This window comes from Nicotiana tabacum, chromosome 19 (genome assembly GCF_000715075.1).
Source record: "Nicotiana tabacum cultivar K326 chromosome 19, ASM71507v2, whole genome shotgun sequence".
Lineage (NCBI taxonomy): Eukaryota > Viridiplantae > Streptophyta > Magnoliopsida > Solanales > Solanaceae > Nicotiana > Nicotiana tabacum.
In genome coordinates this window covers 66,260,646-66,278,991 of record NC_134098.1, presented here as the reverse complement: position 1 = coordinate 66,278,991, position 18,346 = coordinate 66,260,646, and the positions used below count along the sequence as shown (strand labels likewise).

General features: G+C 39.6%; 1 protein-coding gene across 1 annotated transcript; it reads left to right on the top strand.

Moving 5' to 3' along the window:
* The first annotated feature begins 15,627 nt into the window (after positions 1-15,627).
* LOC107823619 (uncharacterized) lies at positions 15,628-18,277 on the top strand. Its single transcript, XM_016650309.2, has 3 exons — positions 15,628-16,182; positions 16,408-16,474; positions 16,662-18,277. The coding sequence occupies exons 1-3, from the start codon at positions 15,872-15,874 to the stop codon at positions 18,183-18,185; spliced, it is 1,902 nt and encodes a 633-aa protein (XP_016505795.1). The 5' UTR covers positions 15,628-15,871; the 3' UTR covers positions 18,186-18,277.
* The last annotated feature ends 69 nt before the right edge of the window (positions 18,278-18,346 follow it).

Genomic DNA, 18,346 nt, shown 5'->3' with positions numbered 1-18,346 from the left:
TTTTAATGAGGCAACCATTGTTCGTGCTAGCTTAGAGCAATTCAATAGTATCCGAGGCTCCTTTACAATCAACCTCGAATACTAGGGGGCATCACTCTCGGATAGTTACACGGAAAATACTTCGTGTCGACAGGGTCTCGATAGGTATATTTTGTAAGGATCAAACGGTCGAACGAACCAGGCCCATGTAGATTACTCGAGCCCTAATGGAAAACATATACGCATGTTCATCTATTGAAAAAAGTATTTTTCCTTGCCAGATATTTCATGCCTTAAAGAAAATTTTACTTTACAATGTTGTGCTTGTGATCTATTGTGGAAACTGGCTTAAGGGGTCACAACTAATGTTCAAACAATTAACCCCGTACTCGGGGACTGCCATCCAAAAAATCGACATGATCGAATTACTAAAACCTCAAGATCGTAAGACCTTAAAAAGGCAGCCCTCGATTTTATAGGCCACGGCCACCCCACTCGGGGACTGATACTTCGAACAAGTTTGAAGTATAACAGGGGAACAAGCCCAAAAGGCAAATCCCAAGCTAAAGGCTACGGCTAAATTAACACGGTTCGGAGACGTCCGATTTTTGTTATAAAACAGGCCTTCGGATATTTTCATAAACCGGTTAAAAAGGCTACCCTCGACTGAATTACTAAGGGTCTCGATAATATCGACCCTCAAAAATCCTAATGGGTACAAAGTTGTTCGAACTCTTGAACAAATTCTTTATTTTATGCTAAGGCATTACGAGATAAAGGGTCTCGATAATATCGACCCTTGAAAACCCTAATGGGTACGGAATCGTTCGAACTCTCGAGCAAATCCCTTATTTCATGCTAAGGTACAACATATTTTATATGATTAAATAATAAACTTTTCAAGCCGAAAAGGGGGGGGAAAAGCCATTCTTTTTTCTATGGCCGTATTGGCCTAATTCAAGAGCCTAAAGGGCGATTTTATTTTTGAGTTCGAGATATCATCCTCAGTCAATTAAAACCTAAGGGTCACCCTACTCCGGATTCGATCAAGTACTCACTCGATTAAGACTATACTAGTCCGGCTTCGATCAAGTTGCCTAAGCCTCGAACTTATGAGCAAAATTTTCATAAAATATGAATGAAACAGAATTTTCACGAAGCAAAAAATAGAATAAAGACAAGTCAAAGAGAAAAAATATCTTTTATATATACGAAGATATTTACAAGGACCGATCAGGGTCCCATACAAAAAATCAAAAAAGAAAAAGCCTAAGATTCCTAATTTTCCTCAGGGGCAGCTTCTTCTCCATCGAGGTCCTCCCCATTCTCGGACCCGCTCTTGCTGCCATCATCATCATCATCATCGGAAGAGGCCAGCGCTCCAGCATCAACTCCATGCTCTCTAGCCTTTATTATCTCATCGCTAAGATCGAAACCTCGAGCATGGATCTCCTCAAGTGTTTCCCTCCGAGATTGGCATTTGGCGAGTTCAGCAATCCAATGTGCTCGAGTTTGAGCGGTCTCGATTGCCTCTCTCGCTTGGACTTGAGCAGCTTCAGCATCGGCCCGATAGACGGCCACGGTCGCATCTGTCTCGGCCTTTGCCTTTTCGGCTTCAGATTTGGCCTTTGCAAGTTCGGAAACCAACCGAACCTCGAGCTCCTCTATTTTCTTTGCCTGAGCTGAGCTCTTCTCATTCATGCCTCAAAACTGACTTTCGACCGATAACAATTGGGCTCGAGCAGTCTCATTTTTTGCAGCAAAGCGGTCCATACTTTCTTTCCACCCTAAGGTCTCCGCCTTCATCATGTTGACCTCCTCGCGGAACTGCTCGATCCTCTCGACCTTTTGCTGCAGCTGTGAGATTGAAATGTTAGCCACCGTTCCCGAATCAAGCCCATGAGCTTTTAAGATTTTCATTACCTGCTCGATCAGGTCGGTCTGATCTTTGTGAGCCGTGGCCAACTCGGCTCGGAGGTCCTTGATCTTTTCTTCTTTTTGCCCACCGAGAAGGTTGAAGGCATTCCTCTCCTCGGTAAGCCTTTGTATGTCGGCCACGTACCGACTCAGCTCAGCTCGAGACCGAGAATGTAACACTCCTCAAATTTATAAAAAGTTTCAACACACGCTAAATATAGAATTTAATATTTTTTTTTTAATCTTGCCTTAAGTGCATAAAAAAATTATACTTCTATTACGGATTTAAACCCTTGTGATTGACTTTTGAGTTACTTCCCTATTTATAAATAATTGAATATACAAATAGGGAATATTAATAAAGTTGATATTGTTAGTTATTAGAAGTGAGTATCATTAAATAGAAGTTAAGTTTAAAAAAAAAAGGATTAGACCTAAAGCCCATAAAGTGGGCTGCTGTAAGTAAAAAGGCTTAAAGCCTTGTTATATGAAATAGAAAAACGAAAGACTTTTAAGGATAAGAAAAAGCGGCTTCTTTACGCAGCAAGTCCCAGGAACTATTGAGGCAGACAACGAAAATTCTAGACTTCTTTACAACTAACTAGTTCTTGAGTGCAGGTATATAAAATTTTCTATTCTCAATTATCCTACAATTTAAGAATTGGATAGTTAATTACCTTCTTTCTCTGTATCACAGTAAATTTCATGTTTAGGTGTGAAACTTTAAAATTGATTAAAATGCACTGGTTGTTGTAGAATAGATTATTTGACGGGTATAAATTGGACTGGGGCCTACGTATTGGCTCGAGAAGTTTTGAGGTGAGTTGATATAGCCATTTACTAAAGTGGTTTAACTCACAAAATCACGCATACAAGGTGTTTGATGAATTGCTTAAAAGAGTTTATATGTACTTAATTGGAGTGAGTGAGTACTTATTAATTTAGAATTGTTCTAGCTAAAGTTTAGATGATTTATTATGATATATGTGCATAAATTTTCAGATTTTTGTGTTATTCTTATATGCCATTTTCATGTTGAAAATTCATGAAGGAGCAAGAATCTTTAGATATACTTTTGAATATTTATTTCATTCTTATACCATGCTTTACATTTAAGGATGCCAGCATGAGTATGCATAGGATGTTTTAGAAAAGATTTAGACTTGAAAAGTCACAAGAAGAAGTTTTAGAAAGAAAAGATTTTTGGGAGTATCCTCTATTCTGAGAAGGGGTCATCATCCAGGCCGGGGGTCCTGACCAAGGCATTGACTTCCTGAAACTACTTGTGCCAAAGTAGGGAGAACACGAGCTGAGAGTCTCGTTGCTGAGAATTTGCCTAGCCAAGCTAAGGTATAGCACATGAGCGCTGAGAACTATGAAGCGAGTGGCATCTTGTGGATTGGGCCTATTCGATCAGGTTGAGATCGAACCCGTGCCGATCACACAGTGACTGAGACATAATTAAGTCAGGATGGTTGGAACTCCCAAAGTATAAAGTGATGTATTTTATTTTATTTTTTTAAAAAGAAAGAATTACTTTTAGAATATTCATAAACTGCTATTATGCAATTATTTTTGAATTGTTCTTATAAGCTTTATGTTTTACATGCATTTAGAATCTTTGCTTGTAATGTATATGTTATTAAAGTTTTGTCCCTGTCATTGAGACTCACTGAGTACAATGGATGGTACTGATGTTCTCTTTTGGGAACCTACGTTGGTCTGCGGTACAACGTAGGAACCGGTTTTGCAGGCGAGCAGGCTACGGGTTAGGATTCCCTCACTTCCAGTGCTATTGGTGAGCTCCGCTGTTGTTCGTGGAGTACTCCTTAGTGTCATCTTTATTTAGCTATTTCTTTGTTCACTTAGAGAACTGGCCAGGAAATCTCATGTTCTGAGCAGTGCATCAGTTTATCAGTAGAGGCTTCATAGACACAGTCGGTGGGTTAAGATTCAGATGTTTTTTATAATAATTTAGTAGTATTTCAGTAGTTACTACGAATAAAGTTTTGGAGTTGATTTATTTTAAATATTTAAATTAATCAAAAGTATTTGGTTAAAGTATTGTCTTGTTGCATATAAAGTTTGAAGTTATAATAGATTTGATAAGCACAGATGGTTCGCTCGGTCATGTTTAGTGATCGGGTGCCGATCACGACTTGTTCAGAAAATGGGTCGTGACAAACTTGGTATCAGAGCCAGGTTTATGGAGTCCTAGGGGTCTATGAAGTCGTGTTAGTAGAGTCTTGTTTATGGGTATGAAACACGCCATACTTATAAACAGGAGGCTACAAGCATTTAGGAAAAGTCTCATTTTTTTCATACTTTAGATCGTGTAGTAGAGCCTACCTCTAAGAAATTATCTAATGTATTCGTTTCTCCAAAACTCGCAGAAATGGCTCGTACTCGCAACTCTGACACCGACACTCAGGATGCTGCTCAAGAAACTATTGCTACTATTGTGGCTCAAGGTAGAACTAAGAAGGCTTCAACTCAGAAAAGAAAGGGTAAATCCACAAAGGGGGTTCAGGTACCCCGGGTTGAACATGAAGAAGGGGTGGAGCATGATGATCCAGTATCTCAGGATCCAATGCCACCCCCAACAGCAGCTCCAGCTCAGACAGCTATATCTCCAGAGGTGGGTCAGATGTTTAATGCTGTCAACAGTGCTATGGAGATGTTTAAAGCCTTCATGGCCAACCAGAACGAGAGAAGAGATGAGATTCCACCTCAATCAAATAGACAGCACAATTCTGAGTCCTAAAGAGTGAATGAATTTTTAAAGTTGAGTCCTCCATTGTTCCATGGTTCTATAGTTAATGAAGATCCAATGTTGTGGCTGGAGGGTGTCAAGAAAGCCCTCCGAGTGATGAAGGCATTTGATGATGAAGTTGTGGAGCTGGCTGCTTACCAGCTTCGAGATGTGGCTGGCGCTTGGTTTGAGATGTGGGAAAAGGAAAGAGATGAAGATGATGGCCCGCCTACTTGGGAAGAATTTGAAGAGGCCTTCATGGCTAACTTTATTCCGGAAGAGGATAGGGAAGCTAAGGCTACAGAGTTCGAACAACTCAAGCAAGGGAATAAAAGTGTGCAAGAGTACTTGGAATTCATAAGGTTGGCTAAGCATGCTCCTCACATGGTTAAGACAGAAAAAGCAAAGATTCGCAGGTTTGTTGGCGGTTTGGCTTACTACATTAAGGATACGACATCAGCTGCAGCGGTAGGAATGAAAGCTTTCTCCTCTATTGTGGGATTCGCCAAGCACTTAGAAAAAGACAGAAAACAAAGGAGAGAAGAAAAAGAGCAAAACAAGAAAGCCCGGACAGTGGGCAGGTTTAATGGTACATCCAGCGGATGTGGAAGGGGTTCCTCTAATAAGGAGTCATTAGCACCAGCTCAGTCCAGTCATCAGTCAGGTGGTGGGTCTTCCTTCAGACGTACTCAGGGTTATGAAAATCAGTCTCGCCATAATCAGAATTTTAGGACAACATCCTCACATAGCCAGAGTCATGCTGAGCAACATTCACAACAACAAGGTCTTTGTGGAACATGTAAGCGTCAACATTCAGGTCAGTGCAAGCTCGGGTTTCATGTTTGCTATCATTGCATAGACATTGGTCATATAAAGGCCAACTGCCCAAAGTTACGACGTAATTTCAGTGGTGGATCAACTCGTCCTTCTAGTTTCTCAGCTACTACAGTTGCACCACCATAGGCTCGTGGTTCTTATAATCAAGCCGGGCATGGAGCAGGCAGAGGTGCAGAGCGAGTTACTCAAGGAGGGGGACAACCCCGTTTGTTTGCTACACTTGATCGTCAGAGTACAGAGGCATCTGCAAAAGTTATTACAGGTATACTTCTACTCTGCTCACATAACGCTTATGCCATAATGGATCCAGGTTCAACATTTTCATATGTGACTCCATACTTTGCAATTAACCTCGGGCTAGAACTGGAAAAACTTAGTGAGCCATTCCTAGTATCTACTCCAGTTGGCGAGTCAGTGAAAGTCACAAGATTCTATAGAGGTTATATAGTTTCAGTCCAAGGTTGCAACACCGAGGCCGACCTCATAGAGTTAGAAATGGTAGATTTCGATGTGATCATGGGTATAGATTGGTTGTCTTCTTGTTATGCCATGTTAGATTGTCGTGCCAAGATAATCAGGTTCCAATTTCTAAATGAAGAAGTCTTAGAGTGGAAGGGTAGTTCAGCATCGCTGGTAAGTAAGTTTATTTCTTACCTTAAGGCACAACGAATGATCGGTAAGGGGTGTCTCGCCTATTTGGCTCACATCATTAATCCAGAATCAGAACCACCAGCTCTTCACTCTGTGCCAGTTGTTAGAGAATTTCCAGAAGTTTTCCCAGATGACCTTCCCGGACTTCCTCTTGAAAGAATCATAGACTTTGGCATCGATCTCATGTCAGGCACTCAACCCATATCTATACCTCCTTATAGGATGGCTCCAGCAGAACTTAATGAGTTGAGAGAACATTTGAAAGACCTTCTTGACAAGGGCTTCATTAAGCCGAGTGTTTCACCGTGGGGTGCCCCGGTCCTGTTTGTCAAGAAGAAAGATGGGTCTCTCAGAATGTGCGTTGACTATCGACAGTTGAATAAAGTTACCATTAAGAACAAGTACCCACTTCTAAGAATTGATGATTTATTTGATCAACTTCAGGGTGCAAAGTACTTTTCAAAGATAGACTTGAGGTCGGGGTACCACCAGTTGAGAATCAGAGAAGAGGATATATCTAAAACAGCCTTTAGAACTCGCTACGGGTACTATGAATTTCTAGTAATGTCCTTCGGGTTGACAAATGCTCCAGCTGCATTCATGGATCTCATGAACAGAGTTTTCAAGCCATTCCTTGATACCTTTATTATCGTGTTTATAGATGATATTTTGGTATACTTTAAGAGCAAGGATGAACATGCCGAACACCTCAGGATAGCCTTGCAGACCTTGAAGGAGAATGAGCTTTATGCCAAGTTTTCAAAATGTGAGTTCTGGTTGTAGTCCGTGGCATTCTTAGGCCATGTGGTATCTAGTGAAGGCATAAAAGTAGATCCTCAGAAGACAGAAGCAGTCAAGAACTGGCCTAGGCCGACAACGCCAATCGAAATCAGGAGTTTCTTGGGGTTAGCTGGATACTATAGAAGGTTTGTAGAGGGATTTTCCTCACTTGCAGCTCCATTAACTAAGTTAACTCAGAAAGCAGTTAAGTTCCAGTGGTCAGACGCTTGTGAGCAGAGTTTTCAAGAGTTAAAGAAGAGGTTGACCACTGCACCTGTGTTAACCTTGCCGACAGGTTCGGGTGGATTCATAGTGTATTGTGATGCCTCTAGAGTGGGTCTTGGTTGTGTTCTTATGCAAGATGGAAAGGTTATTTCTTATGCCTCCAGGCAGTTAAAGAATCATGAAAAGAACTACCCCACTCATGACTTGGAACTTGCAGCAGTGGTGTTTGCATTAAAGATATGGCGACACTACCTTTATGGCGAGCATTCTGAAGTGTTTACAGATCACAAAAGCCTCCAGTACATTTTCAAGCAAAAAGAATTAAATTTGAGACAAAGAAGGTGGCTCGAGCTATTGAAAGATTATGACATCAATATCCTTTATCACCCGGGCAAAGCTAATGTGGTAGCAGATGCACTTAGTAGGAAGTCAATGGGTGTCTTGGCCCATCTTGCAGTACAAAGGCGATCTTTGGGTCGAGAAATTCAAAAACTAGCAAATGATGGGATTAGATTGGATGAGACCGAAGAAGGAGGTATAACTGCTTATGCCTTAGCGCAATCCTCCCTTGTTGCGCATGTTAAGGCTAAGCAAGACGAAGATCCGTACTTAGTGAAGTTAAAAGAAGGAGTCAGAAACAAAGAAATCGTTGTTTTCACTCTAGGAAGTGACGGAGTTTTAAAGTTGAATGATCGGTTATGTGTGCCTGATGTAGATGGTCTTAGAAAGGCCATAATGGAAGAAGCTCACAGCTCGAGGTACTCTATCCACCCAGGTGCTACCAAAATATATCTGGACTTGAAAGGGTTGTATTGGTGGAAAGGCATGAAGAAGCAAGTAGCAGATCATGTGGCTAAATGTTTGAATTGACAGCAAGTCAAAGCCGAGCATCAGAGGCCTGGTGGCCTAGCTCAAGATATAGAAATACTACAGTGGAAATGGGAGATGATTAATATGGATTTCGTAGTAGGTCTACCTCGCACATACCGTAAGCATGATTCAATTTGGGTTATTGTAGATCGACTGACAAAGTCCGCGCATTTCCTACTAGTAAAGACGACAGATTCCGCAGAGCAGTATGCGTAGTTGTACGTCAAAGAAATAGTCCGATTGCATGGTACTCCAGTTTCAATATATCTGACAGAGGCTCTCAGTTCACGGCGTATTTTTGGAAGGCATTTCAGAAAAGATTAGGTACCAAGGTCAATTTGAGCACCGCTTTCCATCCACAGACCGATGGCCAGGCAGAAAGGACCATTCAGACACTCGAAGATATGCTGGGGGCATGTGTTATAGATTTTGGAGGTAACTAGGATGATCACTTGCCACTTATAGAATACAAATCTCTGTATTGTCTCCAGTGGGTTGGTTTGAACCAGCAGAGGTTCCATTGATTGGTCCAGAGTTTGTTTGTGAGGCCTTAGAGAAAGTTCAGCTAATCAGAGAAAGACTGAAAGCGGCTCAGAATCGTCAAAAGTCCTATTCTGACAAGAGGCATCGTGACTTAGAGTTCATGGTTGGTGACAAGGTGTTTTTGAAAGTTTTCACCAATGAAAGGAGTTATGAGGTTTGGTAGGAAGGGGAAACTTAGTCCTAGATTTATTGGACCTTATGAGATTATAGAAAAGAAGGGAAACGTGGCTTATGAGCTAGCGTTGCCCGTTGAGTTGTCCTCTGTTCATCCTGTTTTTCATGTGTCTATGCTTAGAAAGTACATTCATGATGAGTCGCATATAATACCTGCCGATACCATAGAAATTAAAGAAGTCTTGACTTATGAAGAGGTACCTATAGAAATTCTCGATAGGTAAGTAAGAAAGTTAAGAACAAAAGATATAGCATCGATAAAAGTTTTGTGGAGTAATCATGATTCAAAAGAGGCTACGTGGGAGGTCGAGGAAAATATGAGGAAGAAATATCCATATTTATTTGAGAAAAAAGGTATGTGAACCTAAGTTTGGCTTGGCATATATATTTTATTTATTAAATACAAGTTAGCATGTGTTTATGTCCTTGCTAGATTACACTTAATTATTGAAGTAATTTAGTTTCTATCAGAGTATATTTAGTTATTTAATAATTTAGTGCCATGCCAGAGTATATTTAACTCATTAAAGTTATTTACTTTTTTGCTGAAGTGTTGTGCTTTAGGTTTTGGTTGGTTATTGTGGTACCTCCTTGTCGGAGTGTGAGTAATTAGTTTATGAGCTGTGTATGGTGCCTATGAATGGCCTGTTATGGTATATTTGATTGTTGTTGGTGTAGTTGTGGTATTGGTAACAGGGATATTTTTTTTTTGGATAGTCCAATTTACAAGGAAAACTCTGCCGAAATTTTTGAAAATTTAGGGAGTTAGCCAAAATTTAGAGTCCCTTTGGAAAGTGGGTAGTGCTAAGAAAACTTAAGAAGTTCAAGGAATTAAGGAATGATTATTAGCATAATAATAAGGCCCTAGAAACATTCGAGGACGAATGTTTTTAAAGAGGGAACATTATAACACTCCTCAAATTTATAAAAGTTTCAACACACGCTAAATATAGAATTTAATATTTTTTTTAATCATGCCTTAAGTGCATAAAAAAAATTATACTTCTTTTACGGATTTAAACCCTTGTGATTGACTTTTGAGTTACTTCCCTATTTATAAATAATTAGATATACAAATAGGGAATATTAATAAAGTTGATATTATTAGTTATTAGAAGTGAGTATCATTAAATAAAAGTTAAGTTAAAAAAAAATATAAAAGGATTAGACCTAAAGCCCATAAAGTGGGCTGCTGTAAGTAAAAAGGCTTAAAGCCTTGTTATATGAAACAGAAAAACGAAAGACTTTTAAGGATAAGAAACAGCGGCTTCTTTACGCAGCAAGTCCCAGGAACTATTGAGGCAGACAACGAAAATTCTAGGCTTCTTTACAACTAACTAGTTCTTGAGCGCAGGTATATAAAATTTTCTATTCTCAATTATCCTACAATTTAAGAATTGGATAGTTAATTCCATTCTTTCTCTGTATCACAGTAAATTTTATGTTTAGGTGTAAAACTTTAAAATTGATCAAAATACATTGGTTGTTGTAGAATAGATTATTTGACGGGTATAAATTGGACTGGGCCAGCCTACGTATTGGCTCGAGAAGTTTTGAAGTGAGTTGATATAACCCTTTACTAAAGTGGTTTAACTCACAAAATCACGCATACAAGGTGTTTGATGAATTGCTTAAAAGAGTTTATATGTACTTAATTGGAGCGAGTGAGTACTTATTAATTTAGAATTGTTCTAGCTAAAGTTTAGATGATTTATTATGATATATGTGCATAAATTTTCAGATTTTTGTGTTATTCTTATATGCCATTTTCATGTTGAAAATTCATGAAGGATCAAGAATCTTTAGATATACTTTTGAATATTTATTTCATTCTTATACCATGCTTTACATTTAAGGATGCCAGCATGAGTATGCATAGGATGTTTCAGAAAAGATTTAGATTTGAAAAGTCACAAGAAGAAGTTTTAGAAAGAAAAGATTTTTGAGAGTATCCTCTATTCTGAGAAAGGGTCATCGTCCAGGCCGAGGGTCCTGACCAAGGTGTTGACTTCCTGAAACTACTTGTGCCAAAGTAGGGAGCACACGAGCCGAGGGTCTCGTTGCTGAGAATCTACTTAGTCATGCTAAGGTATGCACATGAGCGCTGAGAACCATGAAGCGAGTGGCACCTTATGGATTGGGCCTATTCGATCAGGTTGGGATCGAACCCGTGCCGATCACACGGTGACTGAGACAGAATTAAGTCAGGATGGTTGGAACTCCCAAAGTATAAAGTGATGTATTTTTTTTTAAAGAAAAAAAAGGAAAGAATTTCTTTTAGAATATTAATAAACTGCTATTATGCAATTATTTTAGAATTGTTCTTATAAGCTTTATATTTTACATGCATTTAGAATCTTTGCTTGTAATGTATATGTTAGTAAAGTTTCGTCCCTGTCGTTGAGACTCACTGAGTACAATGGATGATACTGACGTTCTCTTTTGGGAACCTACGTTGGTCTGCGGTACAATGTAGGAACTGATTTTGCAGGCGAGCAGGCTACGGGTTAGGACTTCCCTCACTTCCAGTGCTATTGGTGAGCTCCGCTGTTGTTCGTGGAGTACTCCTTAGTGTCATCTTTATTTAGCTATTTCTTTGTTCACTTAGAGAACTGGCCAGGAAATCTCATGTCCTGAGCAGTGCATCAGTTTATCAGTAGAGGCTTCATAGACACAGTCGGTGGGTTAAGATTCAGATATTTTTTATAATAATTTAGTAGTATTTCAGTAGTTACTACGAATAAAGTTTTGGAGTTGATTTATTTTAAATATTTAAATTATTCAAAAGTATTTGGTTAAAGTATTGCCTTGTTGCATATAAAGTTTGAAGTTATAATAGATTTGGTAAGCACAGATGGTTCGCTCGGTCATGTTTAGTGATCGGGTGCCGGTCACGACTTGTTCAGAAAATGGGTCGTGACAGAGAAAATGCTTCCCGATGAAGCGCTGAGGCCTACACAGAAAGAAGAAAAAAAGTTAGACATGAAGATAAAAATGAACACAAGGGTAATACCAACAAGGGGAGTTAAGGCTTACTCGATTCAGAGCTTGTTGCGCTTCGTTGCAAAGGCTCGATGCCTCACCTGAGTCCTTCCTCGAGACCTCCAAGTCACTCAGTTCGGTAGCATCTTCGACCCTAGTAAAGTAATCACGGAAAGGGTCCTCCCTTCCGTGGGCTCCTTCGATGGAGGGGGTCTTCAAGGCCCGAGCCTCTTGAATCATCTCCTCAGAAAACAAGGGGAGCAACGGGGAGCCTCCAATTTCTATTGCCCCAAGTGGATCACTTGGGTCGTTCTCTCCATCTCGAGGGGCCTTGAGACCAGCCCCTATCGTCGTACCCACCGTTGCCTCATTATGGTGGGAGGCATCTTCAATCCTCGATGACTCGGGGACTTCGCCCAAGTCTCTTCCCGAGACCCCCTCATCTCGAGATGGAGTCTCTGCAGCCTTCACTGATTTAGTAGCCTTTGGGGCCTCGGTGCTCATTCCCACTCGGGCCACCAACCCGGAGTCGTCTTCTTCCTCTTCTTCGTCTTTCTCCCTTAGACGCCGAATAGAGTCTTCGGTCAGAAGGATAATGTTATTCTTGAGCTTATGAGCCGCTTTCTTCTTAGGTTTTGGGTCCTCGGAGGTTAAGGTCTTTTTCCTCTTTTTGTCCTTCGCCGGTTTCGGTGCCGGGATCGAAGTCTCCTCCTCACCAGATAGGGGCCTCATGACAGCATCTTTTCCAAGGCTTGTATGAAAGGAAATTAAGTAATAAATGATTTAACAAAATCATCAAAGACGTGAAAAAGGGGCTTACCATAATTTTTGGCCTCCCATCGGCCCTTGGATAAATCGCGCCATGAGTGCTCGGCGTACGTAGAGGTCAAGGCCAGGTCCCGAACCCAACTCTCGAGGTTAGGAATTACACCAGGCATCCAGGCGACCGCTACATCACGAAAAAGGATATCAATGAGAAGAAGCAAAGGAGCAAAAAGATAAATAGGAGCTAACAGTGGGATTGTACTTATGCTTCATATTCCATTTCTCGGGAAATGGCATCTTTTCGGTTGGGATTAGGTCGGAAGTCCTCACTCGAACGAACCGGCCCATTCAGCCTCGGTCCTTATCATCATTTATGCTCGAGAACACCACCTTGATAGCCCGACGCTGAAGTTTTATTAACTCGCCTCGATAGAGGCGGGGGATATACAACCTGATGAGGTGGTCAAGGGTAAAAGGCATCCCCTCAACTTTGCTCACGAAAAATAGGAGCAGAATAACAATCCACCAAAATGAGGGATGGATTTGACCTAGGGTTATTTGATACTTGCGGCAGAAATCGACGATAATGGGATCGACGGGGCCCAGCGTGAAAGGGCAGGTATAAACACTCAAAAACCCTTCCACGTGGGTAGTTATGTCTTCCCGGGGAGCCAGAATCACCACCTCTTTGCCTTCCCAGTTGCATTCTTTTTTCACCTGCTTAAGGAAGCTCTCAGTTATCGAGCATATATACCTCGACATTGGCTCGCATCGACCAGGGACCGATGAAGTTTTGTCGGTCTTAAAGTCGAAAGTGAGGACGCACCCCCCCGAGAATACACTCCTCAGGGCGCGGCTCCACCGGTGTTTTGTCGCCGGTCGACAGCGATGAAGAAGCATTTTCCTTTTGAGGAACAGTTTTTGACGTTTTCACCATTTGGATTTAAAGTTAAAAATAGATAGAGATGATAAGATTTGGTGTTCTAAGAAGAGGTTAGCAGTGAAAATTGTAGATTTGCAAATGAAGAACTTAGAAGATGTAAAAAGCTTTGGAGATTAGAAAAGGTTGAAGGTAAAGTTTGAAATAGTATAAAAAGAGGCCTATTTATGGGATTCACGGCGACGGTTCAAGGGCACTAGTGGCCGACCACCGACTGATACACATTAATAACTTGGAAAACTGTACCGACGGGACGTTTCGGTCACTTCCGTCGCTTACGTCACGACGGTGACGTCATGGCCGGTCGAGGTAAAAATCGAAGGCTCAATTCGTTTCTTGTCATTACACTCCAAAAAACGAGGGGACTATCTGTATACGGTCAAAACCGAGCCCACCCAATTTTTCTATCTGACCGGGACCAGGGAGCTGCATCGAAGGTCGGCCCCGTAGTGGATCAGACCAAGGTACGAGGACAAGGTACCAAGTTCGGGATTCGAGGTACCTGTCGAGATCGAGGATAGCAGCGATCGAGACCGAATGAGACAGGCATCGAGCAAGATCGAAGATAACATAATAACGAAAAGGCAAAATATCCGTGACTGGTCGAAGATCACGGCGAAAATCTCGGAAAGCATCAAATTAGGAACGGTTAATTAGCTAATCATGGGATTTTCTTCTGTAATTAGAGTTATACCATAAGTAGAATTCCTCTACTATATAAAGGGAAATATTAACCATTTGTGACATATTGTTCTCGCATAAAAAAGGCAATATAACGCTCTTTCTTTAGCTTATACTCTCTTGTTCATCAGCTTGCTTTATTTTTAATTGTTTTAGTATCAATCAGTTCGAGGGCACCCTAGCTCGAGGGTTGAATTCCATTTCAACACTGGTTCGCTTTACTTTATAGTTTATTTTTGTTATTAATCTTCACATTTATTAATTGGTATTAGGTGAAATCATGTGATTAAAATCACATTATAAGTTTAGTTGTTATCCAATTTTAACGGTATACAGAATCTTTATACAGTTTGTGAAGAATAAAAACTTGGGTGTAGGCCTCATTTGACAAATTTTAGCACCAGAAGATTGAGGGAGTACTTGGACTAGGTGACACCATTTTGACAAACGCTAATTCACAAAGTGATTTTTTGGGGATGAAATATAAAATTGTCGGTTGCTCGAAATAAATTGTATTTGCTAGTCAAAAAATATATAATATATATACACTTTATTTACAATTATTTTTGGAACCGACTAAAAGTGTACGTTTCTCTATTTCTTTTTATCTATGAAAATTTACAAGCAAATCTCTGTATTATCTCTTTGGCTGAAAGCATCGTGACGACATTCATAAAAGAATGTACAAGATGGAGGGACCAAATCTAGTACAAGACACCAAACGGGCTACTGCCTAATGGTTAGGTTGGCTGGCTACAAACTATGAAATGGTAGAGAAGAACTAGATTATTTCTGTAGCCTTTCTTTAAGCCACTCTTTAAATTTTGTCCATAATAGCTCAGTAGCTAAATAATGCCCGTAAAAGTTGTTGAATGAAATTTTTTTATTACAGAAAAATTTATTCCACTAAACTTACAAAGACATGATTTAATTAGTGACTTCATAAAAGGACATTTGTTCAAATAACTCAGAAGTACTGACGGTGTTACAAAATTTACATGAACTTGTATTTGAGGCTACTGCTCAAGAGATCGAACTTTTTGATTTCCTTTTCATTTAAATGATATAGATGAAAAATGAGTTTAAAATAAAAAATACACACAGAACCCAATTTCGGAAAAATTAAGTGTAAATCTTGAATCTTTTTTTTTTCTTTTCTTCTAAATTCCCTTAATTCTATTGTTTGGTTTTGTCCACTAGTTACTTCATTATTCCTTCCAACTTTGATTTAAGGATCAATTTCTGACTACAACTTTAGGTGGTCGACATTTCTGCCTCCTACATTTGTACTCATTTTCAGTTTTAACCATTGATTACACTACTGAGTAATTTAACTGACTTTAACTCATTTTCTTTTTTCTATTATCAACTTATATATAACAATAAATACTTGATACTTATACATTGTTAATAAATACAAGTTATAGCCAGTTTGTTCAAGCTTCTTTTTGGCGAGAATTTTTTTTTTTTCAAAAGTGTTTTCTCCCTCAAAGTTAAGGTTTTCGGCCAAGTTTTTCGAAGGAAAAAAAATGCTTTTGAGTAGAAGCAGAAGCAGTTTTTGAGAAGCAGAAAAAATAGCTTTTTCCAAAAAGCACTTTTGAGAAAAATATATTTAAAAGTACTTTTTAAAAACTTGGTCAAACACTAATTGCTGTTGAAAAGTGCTTTTCAAATTAACTAATTAAACACAAAATGCTCTCACTAAAAGAACTTATTTGAAAAATATTTTTGATTTCCACCCCCAAGAACTTTGAAGCAGCAGCTCTGTGAGATAAATGATAATGGAGTATTCCAAGTCCAAGAAAAAATCACAGAACAATCAAATCAACGTGCAGAATCAGAAGCTGAATATGAAAATAAGCTCAAGCAAAAATGGCAGTGGTATTGCTAGTGTCATTTTGTTAGGTGGAGCATTTATCACAGCTGCTCTGGGTTCTGCATTCTTGGTTGAAAGAAAGTGCAGGAAATCAACTCAGAAGATTACAAAGAAAGAAAATAATAAGAATTCTGAAGATGGATCGAGTAAAGGGCTTCATTTTCTTCTTCCTGAGTCTTCTCCATGCATAGAGCAGCAGCAGGTTTCGAGGTTAGTTATACAAGTTTCTAATTAGACTACTGACAAACTTATACCTAATAATAGTGTTACAACAACAGCTAAAACTTAATTCCAACTAATTGGTATCGCTTATATAAGTCTTTTGCTTCCATTATGCCATATATGTTCATAACAAAATTGTCATTGATTATGAGAGATTGAGGGAGTTTTCATTTATGTCCAGCTTATAGAATGTCAATTCATTTTAAATTTCAGCAATGGGACTGAGAAGTTGTGTGTCGATGATTCCATCTCCTTGTTCTCCACTCCATCCTTTAACCAGGTATTTGCTATCTCATTCGTGTCTTTGCGGAAAAAAATAAAATAAAATTAGAGCATTTAGCATGGTTCAAGAATTGAGAAAAATCACGATCTTTTGAACAAGGTTGAACATATTTTAAGTGAAAAAATAGCATGTCAACTTGAAGTACTAGGTAGTGAATTCTGATAATGCTTGTATTTTGGTCTAGGATGAGAAGCCTAATCTTGGGATGGATGATGAAAAAAGGGACTCCCAAACTGCTATAGTCTCTGATCATCCAAAAGAAGAAGAAAAGTCTCCATCTTTCGAGAGATTGACGGTTGACAAGGAAGAATTGGAGTCATCAGAGATCAAGATTTCATTGCTGCCTGATCCTGATCAAGAACTGAATAAGGTTACTTTAGAAAGAATTCATGTAATCCAAGGAAATGAGAAAACTGAGATGGCCACAATACTCTACGAGCCATCTTTGCAAGTAGATAATAAAAGAGAATTTTCGGTTGACAACAAACATAATGATAAAGGAGAACTAAGTGAGCTGCAACATACTGATATGATTGAAACAGATAATTATGAGGCGGTTCTAATTCAAGAGCAACAGAACCAAGCTATTGGTGACCAAGAAATTTTCAGCCCTGATGGCTCTTTACCAGAAAGCAGCACCTCTAGTGAACAAGATTTCTTACCAGTACAGTTATACAGTGTGCCCCTTTTCGAGCACAAACAGCTGAACTATGCGCATGGACAAGCAAATAAAGCCGTTGAAACTATTGAGTTAATGAAGGCAGCTGATGAAGATGAGCATAAAGACCATATGCAGATTACTGATTTTGAAGAACAATGTGCTGATGTAGAAACTCAGATTGATCAAATTGCCAAGAATTGCAACCTAAAAATGCAATGTAATGATGAAAATGAACGTTTCAAGGAGAACGATCAAGCAAATTCCTGCAATGAGAAGGCAACATCAGAAAACAGCCCCTGCAGCTTGGCAGCCCCTGCAATCAGAAATGCATCAATAGATGATCAACATTCTGCTGAAGTGGTTCAAGTGATAAAAGAAACAAATGCAACGGATATCACACCTGGTGGAGAGCAGAGCCTAGAAGCAGAGCATTCACCTATCCGGTTTGTTGAGAAACAAAGCTTTGAACGCAATTATCAAGGAACTGGTTTAGAGGAAGACAAAGAGACCTCAGAGACGCTAGCTGTGAACATTGAGGTAGTGGAGAAGGATCTGGAAGCGCGTAGCAGAGAAGCAGAGGATGAAGTGGCAGAGAGTGTTTTTGTAGATAAAGAAGAAGATGATGGCTACGATAACGACATAGACAAAGAAGATGTTGCAGATGACATCTCGGAAGGAGCAGGAAACTCCTCCGAGCAATCCAACATTGAAAAACTTTGGCCAGCTAACTCAAACCAGGAACTTTTATTGGAGCTCAAAGAGAAGAAGGTGAAAGAAGGAATGAAAATTGAAGATGATGAGACATGCTGCATTTCGAAAAGCACTCAGAATGAGTTCGACATAACAAGTTGCCAACAGAGCAATGATGGCAAAGATGATTCTGCAGTGAATGTTACTGAGAGGTACCGAACGAAGCTCATGAACCTGGATGATGTAGCTGCAATCACCAGGGGAAGGAGAGTGCTTTTGGGAGGACTATTAGCGCTAATCTGCTACTTGTGCTTAAAAGCATTCTCCCTTCCTGCATTAGCGGATTCAAGATTTTAAATCAGGGAACGCAATATACTACTGAACTTACTAAGATAATAAGTGTCACCAAATTTGAATAATTAAATATATGTATAATTGGATCCCCCAAAGGAATGGTGCATGTCTTCAACCGTGAGCTACAAATAAGAGCACATTTGTTGCTTTAGGTAATAATTTAA

Bases quoted from the DNA above. Each gene is read 5' to 3' on its own strand.
- LOC107823619 (XM_016650309.2), top strand. From the start codon at position 15,872: ATGATAATGGAGTATTCCAAGTCCAAGAAAAAATCACAGAACAATCAA. The intron at 16,183-16,407 runs GTTAGTTATACA...TTTAAATTTCAG, and splicing joins GAGCAGCAGCAGGTTTCGAG to CAATGGGACTGAGAAGTTGT. The intron at 16,475-16,661 runs GTATTTGCTATC...ATTTTGGTCTAG, and splicing joins CCACTCCATCCTTTAACCAG to GATGAGAAGCCTAATCTTGG.